The 17548-nt window shown below is 32.2% G+C and overlaps 2 protein-coding genes across 4 annotated transcripts; both read left to right on the top strand.

Moving 5' to 3' along the window:
* The first annotated feature begins 1987 nt into the window (after positions 1-1987).
* Positions 1988-7795, top strand: LOC108195247 (probable protein phosphatase 2C 60). Of its 3 annotated transcripts, XR_010285275.1 has the most exons (12): positions 1988-2132; positions 2404-2526; positions 2847-2910; positions 3006-3117; positions 3413-3710; positions 4129-4254; positions 4905-5028; positions 5116-5192; positions 5332-5384; positions 5564-5618; positions 6003-7320; positions 7611-7772. XR_010285275.1 is itself a non-coding variant. In XM_017362202.2 (11 exons), exons 2-11 carry the CDS (start codon positions 2410-2412, stop codon positions 6204-6206), a joined length of 1230 nt encoding a protein of 409 aa, XP_017217691.1. In that variant the 5' UTR covers positions 1988-2132; positions 2404-2409; the 3' UTR covers positions 6207-7795. The 3 variants fall into 3 exon arrangements, 1 of the variants encoding a protein (XP_017217691.1); XR_001801467.2 differs by lacking the exon at positions 7611-7772 and having other exon boundaries at positions 5332-5451; positions 6003-6076; XM_017362202.2 differs by having other exon boundaries at positions 6003-7795.
* Positions 7796-14783: 6988 nt separating this feature from the next.
* On the top strand, positions 14784-15976 carry LOC108194029 (chaperone protein dnaJ 8, chloroplastic). Its single transcript, XM_017360919.2, has 2 exons — positions 14784-15160; positions 15540-15976. Exons 1-2 carry the CDS (start codon positions 14951-14953, stop codon positions 15792-15794), a joined length of 465 nt encoding a protein of 154 aa, XP_017216408.1. The 5' UTR covers positions 14784-14950; the 3' UTR covers positions 15795-15976.
* Positions 15977-17548: the final 1572 nt, after the last annotated feature.

Genomic DNA, 17548 nt, shown 5'->3' with positions numbered 1-17548 from the left:
CAGTTTTTTTTACTGCTCGGCACACATTTTAAGACTATTATAAAATATAAAATATAATTTCGTAACTTATGTTTAAGATTTTCTTTTTGTGTATGAAAGTTCAAACATCAAATTTTATTTTTAAAAAAATTAAAAAACAACCCCGCCATGGTCCACAACAAAATTCTAATATTTTTTTTATATTTAACGTATTTTAATCGTTAAAATGTATAATTTCAGGATAATCAAGCATACAAAGAAGAGTATGAGGCTGTTGGTGAATTTAAAAATAGTGTCTTTTGTTTAAATTGAAAAAATAAAGTAGAAATCAGAAATATGTTGAGATTTATTAAACTGTTTTAGAAATAAGTACAATATGAAATAAAAACTAATACTTTTAATTTTTTTTAGTTACTTCTTCACTTTTTGCGCAAACACTACAAATAAGTAATTACAATTTATAAATTCATAAATCGTTTTTATAATCAATTTATGAATTCAGAAACCAGGCTTATAATCAATGACGAAAGTGACCAAACACAATCATATGCAAAGCAATCGGAATAAAATCATTTATGTAACTTGTTGATGATTAACAAGAGAAAAGAGGGACATCCGTAGTTGGTGAGACGGTGACACAACTTATCTGATTACTTTAGTCAGGAACAAGCATACATCGAATACCTACTATTACAGATTGATGATTATGCAAATGCAAGATAGGGGGACTGCTTTGGGATGGACTTCTTGGACAAGGTTTAAATATTTATGGCAACTGGGACCCAGCATTACCAACTTGGGGTTGGGAAAGCAGAGTTAATGGTGGGCCAGGTGTTTTCTCGACTTTGTTGTATTTATATTTCGGTTTGGCTGGTGTGTCCATGGGCACATGCTAAGCGCGGAAATTTTTGTATTTTGGGAGATTTTGATTGGTTTGGTTGGTGTATTTGCAGGGGGGTCCACCATTATCATTAGATAGGAGCCAATCAAAATGATCCAAGCACAAAATTTTCCGCGCTTAGCATGGGCACACCATAGAAAAACCGTTTATATTTTACTCCATTAAATTATTTTGATATGTTGGAATACGTGGAGTTACTGAATAATTCAGTATTAAAGATGTAAAATTGGAGCATCAATCGGTTTTAAATCTTATTTAATATAATTATTTTTAATATGTTAATATTAAAGTATTTTTCTAAATATAGTACAGTGCAAACTATAACATTATTATATTTTACAACAAGACTGACACACTGAATTAACTTAATAAAATTAAACATTTACTTTCATATCACTTAATACATTGAATATCTATATTCTGAATATTATTAATTACAATGATATCTAATCTACATTAGTATCGTAATTGACCTTACGTAAGCATCGGTACCAATCTTTAAAATTATTTATTACAATAATTCATAATGGAATAACAAATACCTCCAATATGTAGATAATTTTTATTATGATAGTTGAGATTATGCGGTATCGGTCATAAGATATCTCATGATACCATATAAACCTCTCTCACAAAATTTAACCAAACTCTTTCCACGACACAAAAATATCAAAATATATATAATACACTACTATGTAAAAAAAAAAAAAAAAAAGAGGCACGATTACTGATAATTTTGATAACAAAATACTTAACAAAATCTAACCGAAAAAATTGGATCTAGATTTTAATGAATTTATATAACTAAGTGTAAAGAAAAAGGGTCTAATTGAGAAAATTTTAAATAAATTAAATTTGCTAAATCAATATATAAATGTGCTAAATCATCTATATTTGGGCCTTCATTTGATAGATTAGACCGGCAGAAATTCATGTCTGAAAGCTCCAACTTTTTCTGAACTGAATATCATTCAACAAAATATAATTTAATTAATTTAGGTCCCTTATTCCTGATAAGATCTTATTTATCAGCTGAATTAAACTTTTAAAAATGGTTGCCAGGTGTTAGGACAAGAGACTGGATTAATTATGGAACTAAGGATATGGGCACTCAATAAAGTACCACTAATTTAGTTTCAAAAACAAAAACAAAAACTACCACTAATTTTGTAAAATGCACTTCTCTCTCTCTGTGTATCCATCGATTCATGCTCGTGACAAGCAGAAGAGATGATTGAACTGAATTTCGCATGTATGTTTTTGTTTTCTTTCTCATTTCCATGCGTTCTCTATGATTCAAATATCTGATCTTCATTTCGGTTTAATTAACTAATAGCCCTCTGTGTTGAATGTACGTGAAGATATCTATTCATTTAAATTTTGTTATACATTGCCTCTGTGATTTACAGGGTGGGATTCTATGGCATGTTACTTTTCTGGAATTTATAACATATTTTGGAATAAATGCCCTCCTAAAAAAAAAAAAAAATCGTCTGTTGATCTTGATAAATTCCGACATGCAGGTAACAATGGGGGTATATCTTAGCACACCGAAAACTTCGAAAGCATCCGAGGATGGTGAGGATGATAGGCATAAGTTTGGTGCGTCATCCATGCAAGGATGGCGATCAACTATGGAAGATGCGGTGAGTTTTTTGGTAACTCATTATTTAGCATGTCCCTGGTCATTTCATGCATGTAAATCAAATAAATTGATTTATATGTACAGAGACCTCCTGCGGTACAAATCACTAAAATACAATCTCTAGTGGGTCTAGGGTGAATTGACTGAGGCGATGTTAGGGAGTAGGTGATATCATATAGAGAGTGTGTGAAGTCGTTTGGAAAGATTTCTCTTGATCTGTATTTGAGCAATTGCCTGTATATATCCCGAGGCTATTATGTCTTGACCTTAAATCGAGTTTGCAGTTCATAGTTTGTTTACTTAACTAAAGACACTATACAGCACGCAGCTCTTCTGGATTTGGATGATTCAACGGCTTTCTTTGGTGTTTATGATGGCCATGGAGGTAAGACATCTGAGCTTTAGACCTTTAGTAGGCGAAGTGCCTCTAGGTTCCCCAATGTTGCCTTGCCACCATGTGTTAACATCACTTGTTTTTAGGTAAACAAGTTGCCAGGTTTTGTGCCAAGTATCTTCACCAACAGGTGCTCAAGCAAGAAGCATATTTGAATGGAGGAGATCTATGTGATGCTCTGCGACATGCTTTTCTCAGGCTAGTTATTTTCTTATATTAGTTTCATTTTATTCACACTGGTATTGAATCCTCTGCGAAATTGTGATCATAAGTCATAACATATGCCTGGCCTGGGGCTCATGTAAATAGAGCTGCTACTACTTCATTCCTATTTTCTTATGTAAAAAGGCCATTAGTCATCTTGTTTTGTAACCATTTAAAACAGAACTGATAGAATTAGCATGTATCCGAAAAAATGATGAAGAGTTTTGTTTGCTGTTGTATCACAGTACATACTTCAATATTTTAACTCACAAGATGTATGACAATGCAGAATGGATGAGATGATGAGTGGAGAAAGAGGTTGGCGGGAGCTTGCGACAATGGGAGATACTATGGACCAAATTACTGGTAAAATTGAAGGATTTTTTTGGCACAGGCATCATGCAGAAAATGAAGAGCATAAACATCATGAAGAAAACACAGAACATAAGCATCATACGCATCATAGAGAACATAAAGAGCATAAGCATCACGCAGACCATAAAGAGCATAAGCATCACACAGATCATAAAGAGCATAAGCATCATTCAGAAAATACAGAGCAGGCCGATGATTGGACCCCTGAAAAGGTATTCACCCTAGCATGCCTACAATGTATACTACTACATCATCTCAACCACAACACTATAAATCATTTATTAATAAACATCTTGTGTCAACAGCTCAGTTCTGAATCTGTTTTCTTGAGGGTATGAGAAGTAGGAATGAACAATTATTCTAATTCGGTCTGTCATTTAACTAGTACATAGTAATTGAACTCATAACTACCTAAGTACAATATTAGAATGCCTTGTTCCCTTCCCATGAGACGGATTTGTGATAATTCGACACTTATTATCATGATCTTAAATAATCTATGCATAAGTGGTAGAAGAGACTCTAAAACAGGATTCATTACTGGTGGCACATGTCATAACTCATACCACTATTGATCATGATATGTTTTTGATATTACACGAGGCTCACTGAATTTATTACACGTGCTAGGGACCTCACTCTGATTTCGAAGGGCCAAAATATGGAAGCACAGCTTGTGTTGCAGTAGTCCGTGAAAACACACTGATTGTTGCAAATGCTGGTGATTCTCGCTGTGTAATATCTCGAAGTGGTCAGGTTAGTGTATTTCATCACATCACAGTCTGTGTTGGTTATTTCTGGCTCCTCACAACATTAACAACATCCAACATTATTTTGGTGAATTTTAAGTAAACTTTAAATGTAATTGTCTTCAATATTGAAATCCAAATAAGCTATTACTGTCAAAAACAAAAACTTGTTTTTTCCCATTTCAGAAACTAAGAAAGTTAAATTTATATGAACATATGTAATAGTAGAGCAATAAATATCTTTGAATTCTGAATAAATATACTTTCACTATCAGGGACGGAGGCAAGGGGGGGGTAGGGGGTGGTCTTGGCCCCCCCCCCCCCCCAAAACCTTCCCCAAGCCCTTATATATAATCAATTTATATGATTAAAATTCATAATTTGTAGCATTTAGTCCCCCCAAAACTCATGATTTTGTAGTATTTTGTCCTTAAAATTTTTTTAGTAAAATTTCGCCTCCCCCGGATAATTTTTCTGGTTCCGTCTCTGTTCACTATGAATTCTAATATATATGTTTGTGTATTATAGTATGATTGCTTAGTCCAGATTATGAAAGTGTACTTCTGGCTAGAACATTACACAATGAGAACAATGGTCAATGGCTTCACTAACTGTATGTTGTTGTCTGCTTTTGACAATACACAAATTTATATGCAGGCATATAACATGTCCAAAGACCACAAGCCTGAACTGAAGAGTGAAAAAGAGAGGATATATGCGGCAGGAGGCTATATCTATGGTGGACGGGTTAATAGGACACTAAACTTGGCTAGAGCTATTGGTAAATACATGTTTTAGTAACTTTACGCATGCTGAATAAAATTCTGTAAGAACTTGTTATTGATTTCATGTTTCTTAACAATTTCAGGAGATGCAGAGTTGAAAAGAGATCATTCACGGACAGCTGAGGAGCAAATCGTCACTGCTAATCCAGATATAACAACTGTAAGTGATATTATCTAAGTTATCTGATAGCATGCCCGACACATATAATTCTGTCTTTTTCTCGAATTACCTTATGATTTGGATGTGTGAATTCCAGTAAATTGACTTAATGTATCTTCTTTTATTCTGCTTAAACCAGGTTGAGCTTGACGGAAATGATGAATTTATTGTCCTTGCTTGCGATGGAATATGGTAGGTATTCTATTCAAGTGAAAGTTATCCACTCACTTCACAACTCTGCCAAGATAAACTCTTTCAGGTTATAGACTATATGTTTTCCTTTTGAATTCAAGCTTGATAGTTAACAGAGTTTTAGTATAAAATCACAGATATGCATTGTGATCACAATGATATGATTTATCTTGTGCCAGGGATTGCATGTCAAGCCAAGAACTCGTGGACTTCGTTCACGAGCAACTGATCTCTGTGAGTTTTATATTTTTAACACTCTTTTTCAAAATCTCTTTTGCGTGCACTTCAGAGTTATGAGTTGAAAAAATATTATAGTCCGTTTGAGAACCTAGATTTCATTTGAAATTCAGAATTCGAACAAGTAACCTGTTTGAGAATATGGATTTGGATTTCATTTGAAATCGAGGACATTTAAATATTAGTATAAACATGAGAATTTAAAATGACAACTCAAATCTCATCATTTGAATTCAAATGCACGTTTTCAAATGCCCTCTATTGTGAATGTAAACTTCAGAGGTCGACAGTCTTGCACTTTCTTCAAATACTAACTCTTTTCGGGATTTCAGTAACTAACTGTAATGGCACTAAGATAGATAGCTGCTTCAAATGATGCAGGAAAGTAAACTTTCAGCGGTAATCGAGAGTGTTTTTGACAAGTGTATAGCTCCAAAACCTAGCGGAGCGGGATGTGACAACATGACCATGATCTTAGTGCTCTTTAAGAATTCTAATTATTATCGATTTGTCTTTAGTAAAAAACATCATCCTCATCCCTCTCGACACAATTCCGGGGATGGTAGCAGTTCATCGGAACCTTGATGGAAGTCATTGTGCAATATGTATGTTCATCAGAACTTGTTATCCAAGTGTCCAAGCAGCATAATATCTTCACTTGGTTCACCAACAAGTAAGAAATGTCTCTGGTGATGAATCTTAGAATCAAAAAAGAGATATAGGCATCTCTCCTTTTTTTTTTTCTTTTTTATGTAGTGAAATCTTTTGTCGATAATGTAATTTCTATACTTTCTGCAAGTTGACATTTGGTCTTTTCTAAGTGAATATTATGTTTTTACGAGTACTGTTTGTGTTTTTTTTTTTTTGACAGAATTTTTACGAGTACTGTTGATTGTATGGCAAATGTACAGAATGGTAGGCTCACCATATATGATCATATTCGATCTTATCCATGTAACTGTACGTCAAATTAAACTGATATAAGAGAGAATATTGAAGGAAAATATCAAAGAAAAAGTAAAATGATTATTATAGGCACAAATTATTATGAAGTAATTTGTGTTTAGAAAGTAAGAGTAAGTTTATAGGAATGTTGAAACAAATTATATTTCTCTCTTTCTTTCTTTCCATCTCTCTCTTCTCAAGCATCTCTCACTCTCCTTTCCATCCTCTCCTTCCTCTGCCACTCTCGAATCCGCCGAGAGTCTCCGTCGCCGACACGAGCTCCGGCCGTCCTCCTCCATTCCCCAGTCACTATCAATTTTCATAATCTCATCAAAACCCCTTCTACATGTGAGCCCAATTGTGCAGTAGTTTGCAAACTCCCCAAATCCATTTACAACCCTGGCCTTGGTTTGATTTTTTATTATTTATTTATATATTGTTTTTGGTAGAAACGAAGACTTTGCTCACAGAAAACTTTGTATTATGATTTCTCTGTTAAACTAAAATAGCCAGATTTGAACCATTTCATCCTCACCTACGATTTGAATCACAAAATTGATTAAAAACTCGAGTATTCCTAATCCCTTTTTCAGAAATCCCATGGCTGCATGTTTGCTTTTTGTGTTTTTTTGTTTTTTTCAGGGATATATAAAAACTAAAGAAAGCTACCGACGAGACTCGGCCAATGACTCCACGATTTCGTACGGGAGAGACAGGATATCGGTGGTAGCCGAAGAGGATGGTGGTGACAGCGGTAATTCCGGGATCAGAATGAGATCCGTGTGTCGGTTTCAGAAAAGATGCATTAATTGTGCCTTAATTGCGGCGTTAATATTTTGTTAATTGTGCCTTAATTGAAGGCTTAATTGTCTTTTTATGAGTTATGTTTGTGGAATATTTTGACCACAATTAAGTGTCATTTATTGAAGTGTTTTTATTTTTAATTAATTACTATTTAATGTTGGTGTATTTGAATTGTTTCCATACTATTTTATCTTCAGTGTTTGCTAACTATTTTTATTTAATGTTTATAATATCTTGCAGGTTCAATGTTAAATATTGCACTCTACGGAATTTTAGAAGTAGCAGATGGAAAAGGACATAAGTGTACAAATCATTTTAGCATCGGAGGATACGAGTTTTATCTTGTAATTTCTTTGTAAAGGATGTATATTTGCTTTGTAGAGTACTCTTTTTCCCCCTTGAGTTTTTTTCCCATCGTGTTTTTACTCTTGCGGGGTTTTAACGAGGCCCAATTGGTGGGTTTTCTTTTCGGACATTAAAGGTCATATCGTCTAAGCGTCCGGGAGTACTGGCTTACTCTTCGGTTAGATGGTATACTTTTGTGGATGAAAGAAACTCTGTTCCGTCGGACATTGTATCTTTGATATTTAGTATCAATGGAAATTTATTTTCCTTTTCAAAAAAAAAACAAATTATACTTATAATTTTGAAACTAAGAGTCTTCTTGGAAGTGTTAAACAAATTTGTCTGTGTCCGGAAAAATGTTAGATAAAAAAAAGTGTTGTTATAAAACTTAGATAGTTTATTAATTTTTTTTTGATATTTGCATATTTTGAAGGCTTAAATACGTTTTTACCATTGAAGTTTGACACGTTATACACACTAACCACCCATGTTTCAAAATATACGGTTCGACCATTAAAGTTTAAACAAATGTACTTTCTCACCACAATCGAACAAAAAAGCCAAACCGGGGAGCGTGTGTAATACAATTGTTTTAAAAGAGAGTGAGTGGTGGGTGAAGAGTGTGCAGTGTACCAAGGAAACCCACCAACAAAACTTGTGTTTCAAGGTCTTTTTTTCACATTTCTTGTCACCGTACCTCCTCGCATGGCTGCTTCTTTGGCCCGTATGTTTCTAAGCTTTGTGCTAGCAAACTAGTTTAAGCCCGTCTATGTCTAGAATTGTATCAGTAGCTATATCAGGTTGGTAATGATTAAAACGACAAGGGTGGAGAGTAAGAGGTTTGTGTTTTTAATTTTTTTTTGTTTTGGTTTAATAATATACATCAAAGTAAAGCAGATGCTCCTTTATATAGCATGTCTGAAGATCGGACCAAACATTTTTCTGGTGACTTGTTAATTTTGCTTCCTCTGATAAGGCAAAGTTGTCGTTTGCAATGAAAGTGTGAATAGTATTATAAAATATTGCTGCTTATGTTTTCAAGAATTTAAATGTATCTGAATATATAATATTATTTATTAATTTTATATAAAAGAAAAGGATGGGACATTTTCAATACATTAATGAAGTACTTTAAAATAAATAAATATTTAAAATATATTCAAAAATTAATTAAAATGATTAATTGGGCACTAATCAGAATATATAAAAATAGTATAATAATATTTATTTCATTATATTTATTATGTTATATAGTTTTTAAAAAATATTTTTTGAATAAACATATTAAAAGAAAATATGTTTTAATTAATCGCATTTATGTGCGTGAGGTTTCTATTTTTCTTTAGATTTATTGTTTATTACTTTCATACAAGAGAGAAAAGATGGAACATTTTCAATTAGTTAAGTAATTTTAAATAAATATTCAAAATAATATATTCGGAAGTTAATCGAAATGATTAATCGGGATACTAATAAGAATACACTAAAATAATATAAAAATATTTAATTTATTAAAATAAATTATATTAGTGTTAAAATATTATTTTATAACGGATCAGATTTACAAAATTATAGAAAGGAAAAAAAATGGGATACCAGGAGAAAGGAATGTACAAAAAGATTACTGTATTCAAGAACATCAGATGAGTATATTACATCTACTTGGAGCTGCAAAGGAGAAGTGAGACGCACCACAGTTGAAAGCCCTCCAATGAAATGTTGTCAACTACTCTCGTTCACGGCAATTGTTATGCACTTGCTCCCGGTTTTTTTTGTTTGAGCCGATTATGGTTCATATATACAAAAGTGCTAAGTTTGATGGTCGAACCGTATTTTTTGAAACATAGGTGGTTAATGTGTATAACATGTCAAACTTCAATGGCAAAAAGATATTTAAGCCTATTTTGAAATAAGTATATTCTAAATACTTTCATTTTAAAGAATATTTTAAACTTTTTTTTTTGTCAGGAGGAATATTTTAAACTATTGAATATCAAAGAAGTGAGAATAATAAATCACCAGAGATCTTGTATCCAAATTTAGTTATGTAAATTGTCAGAAAATAAATATCTACAATACTTATACATATCAGATATCACAAAATTTATAAAATTTAGTGTTTATTCGAACCTTATGTCTAATCTATAAACAACAAGATTTGAAAAAGATTTGAGGATAGTAATACGGTTTTTTCAGTGTGTGCCCATGGGCATATACTAAGCACTAAAATCCATGAATTTGGAGGGTGGACCCCTCTGCATTTATAACAACCACACCAATCAAAACCTTCCAAATTTATATATTTTGGTGCTTAGCATGTGCTCATGGGCACACACTAGACAAATCCATAGTAATAAAGTTTTCTTTGATACCCAACATTCCAGTAACATAGTTCAAGACTTCAAGGCAATTCCTAATTAAACTAACATCAAAGTCACAATAATTAAAGCAAACACTCAAACGATTATACAAGCATCACTTATTCATTTACACAATCAAACAAATGCGAGTCAATTACAATTTACAAATTATGCGCGAAATTTATACCACAATCTCATCTAATTACTTTAATAAAAAGAGAGAATAACATACATATTTGAAGAAAATAAAGTTGAGTGAAGAGTGAAGAGAAGGCGGAGCTGACTGTTCCATTTTGATTCTTTTGAAAGCAACAACAGGGGACGCCTGTTCAAAAGTAATAGCAGTGTTCCGATGAGTTCGGTATATGAGCTGGGTCACTCGGTGTTACTCCCTCCGTCTCAATGGAATGTATATGCTCACTGATTGCACGAATTTCCAGGCTCCAATAAAGTATAATTACATGATGTAAAATGTAAAATTCATTGACCAAATTTTATTTGGAAAATGTAAAATTTAAGTACATGCTTTGTTTTTATCCCAAGCTCTTTTTTTTGTTAATTATCTAGTTGGTCACTGAAGTGGACTTAATGTATCAAGTTGGTCACTGAACAGAAAACAGTATCAAGATGGTCACTAAAGTCACCATAAATATCAAACAAGTACCTCGAAATATGTGGTCAAGCAGTAAAAATATTATTTATAGAGTTTTACATGTTATTTTAGAGTTAATTTAAGAATAGTTAACATTTGTTTAACAGAACTTGACGGGAGGAGTATTGTATAGAATGGTACAATAGTATAAGTGTACCAATCGGAAGTCAAAACTATTTTGCGTATCATCTAGACTAGCCAAAACCACAAATGTATCATTGAGAATTTCCCTTTGAATTTCCCCCTCAATGGATGACCTTTTTTTGAAATCCAACTTCACTGAATTTTTCTTCATCTCCCAACTAGATACCATATGTGCAATATTCCGATGTGATTTATAGAATTTTTATTTAAATTTTTAATTTATAGTTTATGAAGGGTTTGCAATGGAATAGGACCCTTGGATTATTTATATAGTATTGAGCTAAATTTAATATAACAGGGCTTGACATGTATAACTGTTCAATAGGCTGTTGGATTTTGACCCGGCCCATCTTGATATCCGCCCTTACCTTCATTCCTATTTCTTTATCTATAAAATACATCGCCTTTTCTCTTCTTATTTCTTTATCTATAAAATACATCGCCTTTTCTCTCTCTCCATCAATAAAATCACTTTCAAGATATTGAATATAACCTCAATAGCACCACCCGCAACAAAAACAATCTAATCCGATATTGATATATTGTGCGGTTTTTAGATATTACTTGATCTGCTTTATTCTGCTTTATTTACTCGTCGATCTCTCGTGTTATCTGAGTAAAATGCTTGGCATCGTGAATTCATCTTAATCGACATGGTAAGTCCTTCTCTGATTTCACTATTATGTATATTTGTGGGTTCAATTTGTATTTTGAATTGATTAGATTCTTTATAAAATATCATGTTTTAAATAAATGTAATTAATCAGGTTCGCATTAAGATCTAATGACAATAAGAAGTAGATATGAGTTGATACCCACCTAGGCTGGTAATATCGGGAATGAGATTGGTTTCGAGTCGGGTTGAAAGTCATGAGTTAAAATTCCCAACATGAACCTGACCCGCACTAACTCGGGTAAACTAACCCGGACCATAATATTTATTAATTAATTTATTTTTGAATAATAAATGTCATTTTAATCCAAATTATTTAATTTTCATTAAATTAAATAATATTTTATAAAATTTAACTAATAGATATTACAAAAATGATATAAATATATATAGTTTATATTATATATTCATTTCTGGGTAATTTCGGGTGACCCGAATTCAACCCAAAATGACCAATTTTTTCAGATTGATTTTGTATTTCGTATTCGACCTGAATCCGAAAAACTTTAACCCGAATTCATATTTTACAAATCGAATTTTTGTTAGATTGTCAGATCAGGTCTCATATTGTTACTCCTATACCCACATGGTTCAATTTGATCTGTATAAAGATGTATATCAAATTTCTTTGTCGTGATTTTTCAAACATATTAATGTAAGAAATGAATATGCAGGAAACAATGAAGAAAGTGTTTCAAAAAAACACATGATTTTATTTCTCATGGCCTATACTTGCAGGTAATTTCTTTTCAATATATTGAAAATATGCAAAATTTATCTGAGCATATTTTTTATTTTATTGATTTATGTAAGTCTTACATGTTGTAGTTATGCATTCATAATTTATTAAGTTATATTTGTTCACTGATATTTTCTCCAATTCTAACAAACTGATCAACTTTTCTTTACAAATCATTATACATTTAATTACTGAAAAATATTAACTTATAAAATTATTACCTTTTAAATTATAATCTTCATAAAAAATCATAATGCAACCCTAGAAATATAATACTCTATTCCGTAAGATTTTTAATAGTGTAAGTGGTGGGTTTATCCTCTGTTGTCCCGGGACACCTGGGTCTAACTATCGCTCGTGATAACTGAATTTGACTTATAACTTATTAAATGTGTTTGCATATAATTTAATTTAGTCAATTGAGTGTTTTTAAATTTTTAAAAAGTAAAGTGCATTATGTGTACCTGCACTTTAAGTGAGACACCATTTACAATACCGCACTTCTAAAACCACCACATGCAATATCGCAGTTCATAACCCGATGCAATTTACGCAGTCTCGTCTATCATTCCTAACGCCGTTAACAAAGAAAGGGGTATTTGTGTAATTTCACCTCTTTAACGGCTCTTTTGTGCTTCTTTTTGCTATTTAACGAAGCTGCAACACCCCCCCCCCCCAAAATCATTCTACAGCCTCACGTAACCCTGATTTTTAAGCTAGCATATGAGACAATTGATGGAAAATTAGGGTTGCGTGAGGCTGTAGAATCGTTATATAGCAAAAAGAAGCACAAAAGAACCATTAAAGAGGTGAAATTACACAAATACCCCTTTCTCTGTTAACGACGTTAAGAATTATAGACGGGACTGCATAAACTGTATCGGATTATGAATTGTGATAAACTGATATTGTATGTGGTGGTTTTAGAAGTGCAATATTACAAATGGTGTCTCGCTTAAAGTGCATGTACACAAAATGCACTTTACTCATTTTGAAATTAATGAAGTTTTAAAATTTTTAAAAATATTATGAGGTCAAATTTTTTTTCAATCCCTTTTGACCGGAAAAAGAAGTACTATTTTTATGCACTAGCGGAGGCAGGAGATAGAAGCCGAGAAAAAGGGGCTTCCCAGCTTCTTTGCAGCATAAAAATCTAACCACGATATTTCCACCACTTCGCCGCTGTTTCGTGTTTTTTTATATTTAAGTAGTAAAATATTACATATATTAATATAAGTTCTTTATTATAATAATTTATTTCTTAATTAAATTAAAATAAATTACAAAATTATCAAATATTATACTAATTTATAAGTCAAATATCCAAACACTTCAATAAAGGTATCCGATGCCGATACCCAAGATTGTGAAAATGAAATAAAATTCTCGGCTGTGGAACAGTTTTTTCTAAAAAAAAATGAATAGAAACAACATTTTCCAATAATACTTGAAATAACAATAATGATTATTATGTAATTCTCATAACATTATTAAAAAAAATATGAAAATATAATATGAATTGTAAATAAAATTTTGATAAATTTATAATGTTGCAAAGATGCATAAAACTACATATTAAAAATAAAATGACCTATTATATAATAGTGTTTAACATATTATTTGAATCCTAGTTGTAAATTCTTAGAAAATATATCATAAATGATCATTTGCAGATAAAAGGTTTTCAAACTTTTTTATGATATTGATTTCTATTGTACATTATTACAAAGCTGGTATCATTTAGTTCATGCTTAAACATATCATTTAAAAATAAAATATGAATGTTTTACTCCTATTTCTAAGAAGAATATATGAGCTTAATAAGAGGTGGTTTATACTGAGAGTAAATAATGCATAAATAATGAAATAGATGAGTCAAGGTCTGGATAAGAATCATTTCCTTCACAAACCGACAATACGTCATAGTTTTCTTTAAGCAGAGGATAAGGACCTTACGCCCTTTCCTACTTCTCAAATGACGAAAAAAATCTTTTATATTTTATACTCCCTCCGTCCCTTTTTATCTGTCCATTTTGGAAAAAAAAACGGAATAATTGATTGTATGAACTTTTTCATTAAATACCTCTAATTAATATCTTGAAAATGGTGGAATACCCATACTTTATGTCTTGAAAACATGAATTCAACCAAGTTTTAAATAAGTCAAGCCTTCAAAATTGAAATTATGGAGATATATTTGAAAAACTATCATTAAATTAGTTTTGAAAGTATAAATGGACAGATAAATAGGGACAAATTTTTACTTCCAAAATGGACAGATAAATAGGGACGGAGGGAGTAATTTTTTAGAACTTTTAACATAATATATTACTAAAAAAATAATATAAAATTATGAATATTCTATTTTCTACTGGCATCAAGCCATCAATTCATCAATATGCCTCCATTCTTATCTTCTTTGGTCCCTCCATAATTGTTTTCTATCCCCTCTTCTTCATTTTTTATCATTAAAATACGTCACAACACAACTGCAATTGCCGTAACTAACACACAACATTTACTTTAATGACCTCAATTTCAAATATATCCACTTACCAGCAAGCACCACCCCATGCATATATATAACGCATAGTGCTAGACTGTTAGCCATATCTATTCAGATTATTAATTTGTTGAGGTCTATTTGTTTATAACACAGGCAAAAAAATGGCAAGTTTCGGTGGAGTTGTTTCTGCTCGTGGCTCTTCTTCTTCTTTGTTTATGAAAAAAGATCCGAGGAAGAAGAGAAATCAAAGTAGACTGTTCAAGATTAACTGTGTGTCTACTTTCTCCGCAGATCCTTACAAAACTCTAAGGATCAATAAAGGGGCTTCTGAATCGGAAGTGAAGAAGGCCTTTAGACAACTAGCACTACAGGTAAATGATTTGTTCAATCATAAGAAATTTGTTGAGAGATTGTCTAACTTGTTGCTTTGTTCTTGTATATATCTACAGCTTTGATATTCTTTTGATGATATACTTGGATCACTGATTTTAGTTTTTAGTCTTGTTGATATAATTTATATATAATATTTTTTTTTTTGGTGATTTGAGTTTTAGCTCAAAGATGATCTTTGATCTTGATGTTGTTAAGGCAAAAAGATAATCTATATTGTATCCTTTAATCTTGTTTGACTTTATTATATGTACAGTTTTATGCAGAAGGATTAGTTAAGTCATATGTGATGATATGATCCATGTGTGTATTTTTTATTAGTGATGAGACTAAATAATTGAGAATGAACTGGTGGTGCAGTATCATCCAGACGTGTGCAAAGGAAGCAACTGTGGAGTACAATTCCACCAAATAAACGAAGCATACGATGCGGTGATGGCTAGTTTAAGGCAACAAGAAGAGGAAGAAGTGACACCGACATGGGCTAGTACTCCGTCCGATGATGAAACTATGAGAGGGATGTTTGATCCAGATTACGATATGTGGGAAGAATGGATGGGATGGGAAGGTGCTGGCATTAGAGATTACTCTTCTCACATCAATCCTTACATATGACAATTCTTGATGCTATCTAGTAGTGTTCACTGTATATAAACTAAACCATACTTTGGTTATGTTTCATGTTTGTATATAACTTAAGTGCAATGTTATTGTAAGTTCTGGCCGGCCAGTTAACAAGGCAGGGGCTATTACTGTAATCAGTCTTGTAAATTGTAATGAAATGAGTACTTCAGTTACATCCAGGATTTGTATTGTATTGAATTGCTTGTTTCACTATCTAGGAGTAGTATTATTTTCTTGCAAGGTGTACTCTAGTTGATAATGATTGATGTATTCTATGAATTTGACAGGCGTGGCCTCTAATTTATCACCATGTGTATCAACTGTCAAGATGAATGCGATTTTGCAAATCCAGATTTTTATATGAATGACAGAATATGCTAATGTAATAAGTATTTGTGAAATAAATGCTCATGAATGGGAGGGCCTGGTGGGCTGATGTTTTATTTAGCTGGGTTGGCTCTGGTGTGGCTTTTGAAGGCTTTTGTAATGTGAGAATTTGTGAGTTGGGCTGAGAAAAGAGTTCATATCTCTTTATTTCTTTTTTATTTTTTTGACAAATGCAAGAAGATTTCATTAACTTGAATATAATACGGGACAAACCCCCAACTGTCGATACAACCAGGTGGTAAAACAAATAGCATGCTAAAAACAATTAGATGATTTGTATAGAATTCAATAATTCTTGAAGCTAAGAACGAAATCAAAGACATCCCAAGCGATCCAAATTGCACCAAAATCTCTGGAAACAGTAACATCGCAATTGACCATATCACATAAAAACTATTGATAGCCCAATGTTCAGAAACACCAATCGCATAAATCGAGATTGGAGAAGTGGCACCACAGCTATCTACATGTCGGATACCAGCTATAGACTTGCCGAAGGCACCCCAGCTATCTACATGCCGGATACCAGCTATAGACATGCCGAAAGTGTAAACCCGTAAATGATGAATAATCTTTGATTGTGAAAGGTGAGCTCTTGCAATAATCACCACCGTCTCAGATTCGATACAGTTTTTGTAGATCACCAAAAATATCAATAAACTCGTTTTCAACTGATCCAACACGAAATCAACCCAATTATGACTAAACAAAGACATAACAAACTCCAAAAGGAGAGACACAACCACACACTCCAAGTGGAGAGACACACAAACACCCAAAAGATTGGGTATTATTGAAAAGAAATTAACGAGAGTAACAATAGATAATAAAGAGGTTGGGAGAAGGTTGGGGCTTTCCACCGGAGAAAACCAGTGGAAGCCCCTCGATTTACTCGAAAAAGGACAAACCCTAATAGAAGAGGAAGAGAGGAGAGGCGGCTGGGAATGATTCATATCTCTTTATTTAGTTTAGTTAGTTATGATATATAGGGTAGCACTCCATAGCATACCCTCTTATATGGAGTTACGTAGCACACCATTATAAATATATACATAATATATATTCTGTTATATTTTTTATGAAATATAATTTCAAATTTTGATTATTAAACCGAAAACGAAGTTATACAAATTTTTTATTCCAAAGATCATCTAAAATTATGCAATATCTCAACATGATACTATAACAGAATAATAATCATCCAGAATTATTCTGTTGTAGAATCAGTTTCGAAAATATACTTTTTAATCAAATTTTAAGTGTTAAATTACTTAAAATAGATTTATTTTATAGTATTCTATATTAGAATCACGTTTTATATGTATTCTATAACAGAATTTATAATAAAATTGATGATT

Source organism: Daucus carota, chromosome 7, assembly GCF_001625215.2.
Source record: "Daucus carota subsp. sativus chromosome 7, DH1 v3.0, whole genome shotgun sequence".
NCBI lineage: Eukaryota > Viridiplantae > Streptophyta > Magnoliopsida > Apiales > Apiaceae > Daucus > Daucus carota.
The sequence above is the reverse complement of the archived record's forward strand: the minus strand, read 5'-3'. Positions and strand labels throughout refer to the sequence as shown.

Bases quoted from the DNA above. Each gene is read 5' to 3' on its own strand.
- LOC108195247 (XM_017362202.2), top strand. From the start codon at position 2,410: ATGGGGGTATATCTTAGCACACCGAAAACTTCGAAAGCATCCGAGGAT. The intron at 2,527-2,846 runs GTGAGTTTTTTG...GACACTATACAG, and splicing joins GATCAACTATGGAAGATGCG to CACGCAGCTCTTCTGGATTT. The intron at 3,118-3,412 runs GCTAGTTATTTT...ATGACAATGCAG, and splicing joins CTGCGACATGCTTTTCTCAG to AATGGATGAGATGATGAGTG.
- LOC108194029 (XM_017360919.2), top strand. From the start codon at position 14,951: ATGGCAAGTTTCGGTGGAGTTGTTTCTGCTCGTGGCTCTTCTTCTTCT. The intron at 15,161-15,539 runs GTAAATGATTTG...CTGGTGGTGCAG, and splicing joins TTAGACAACTAGCACTACAG to TATCATCCAGACGTGTGCAA.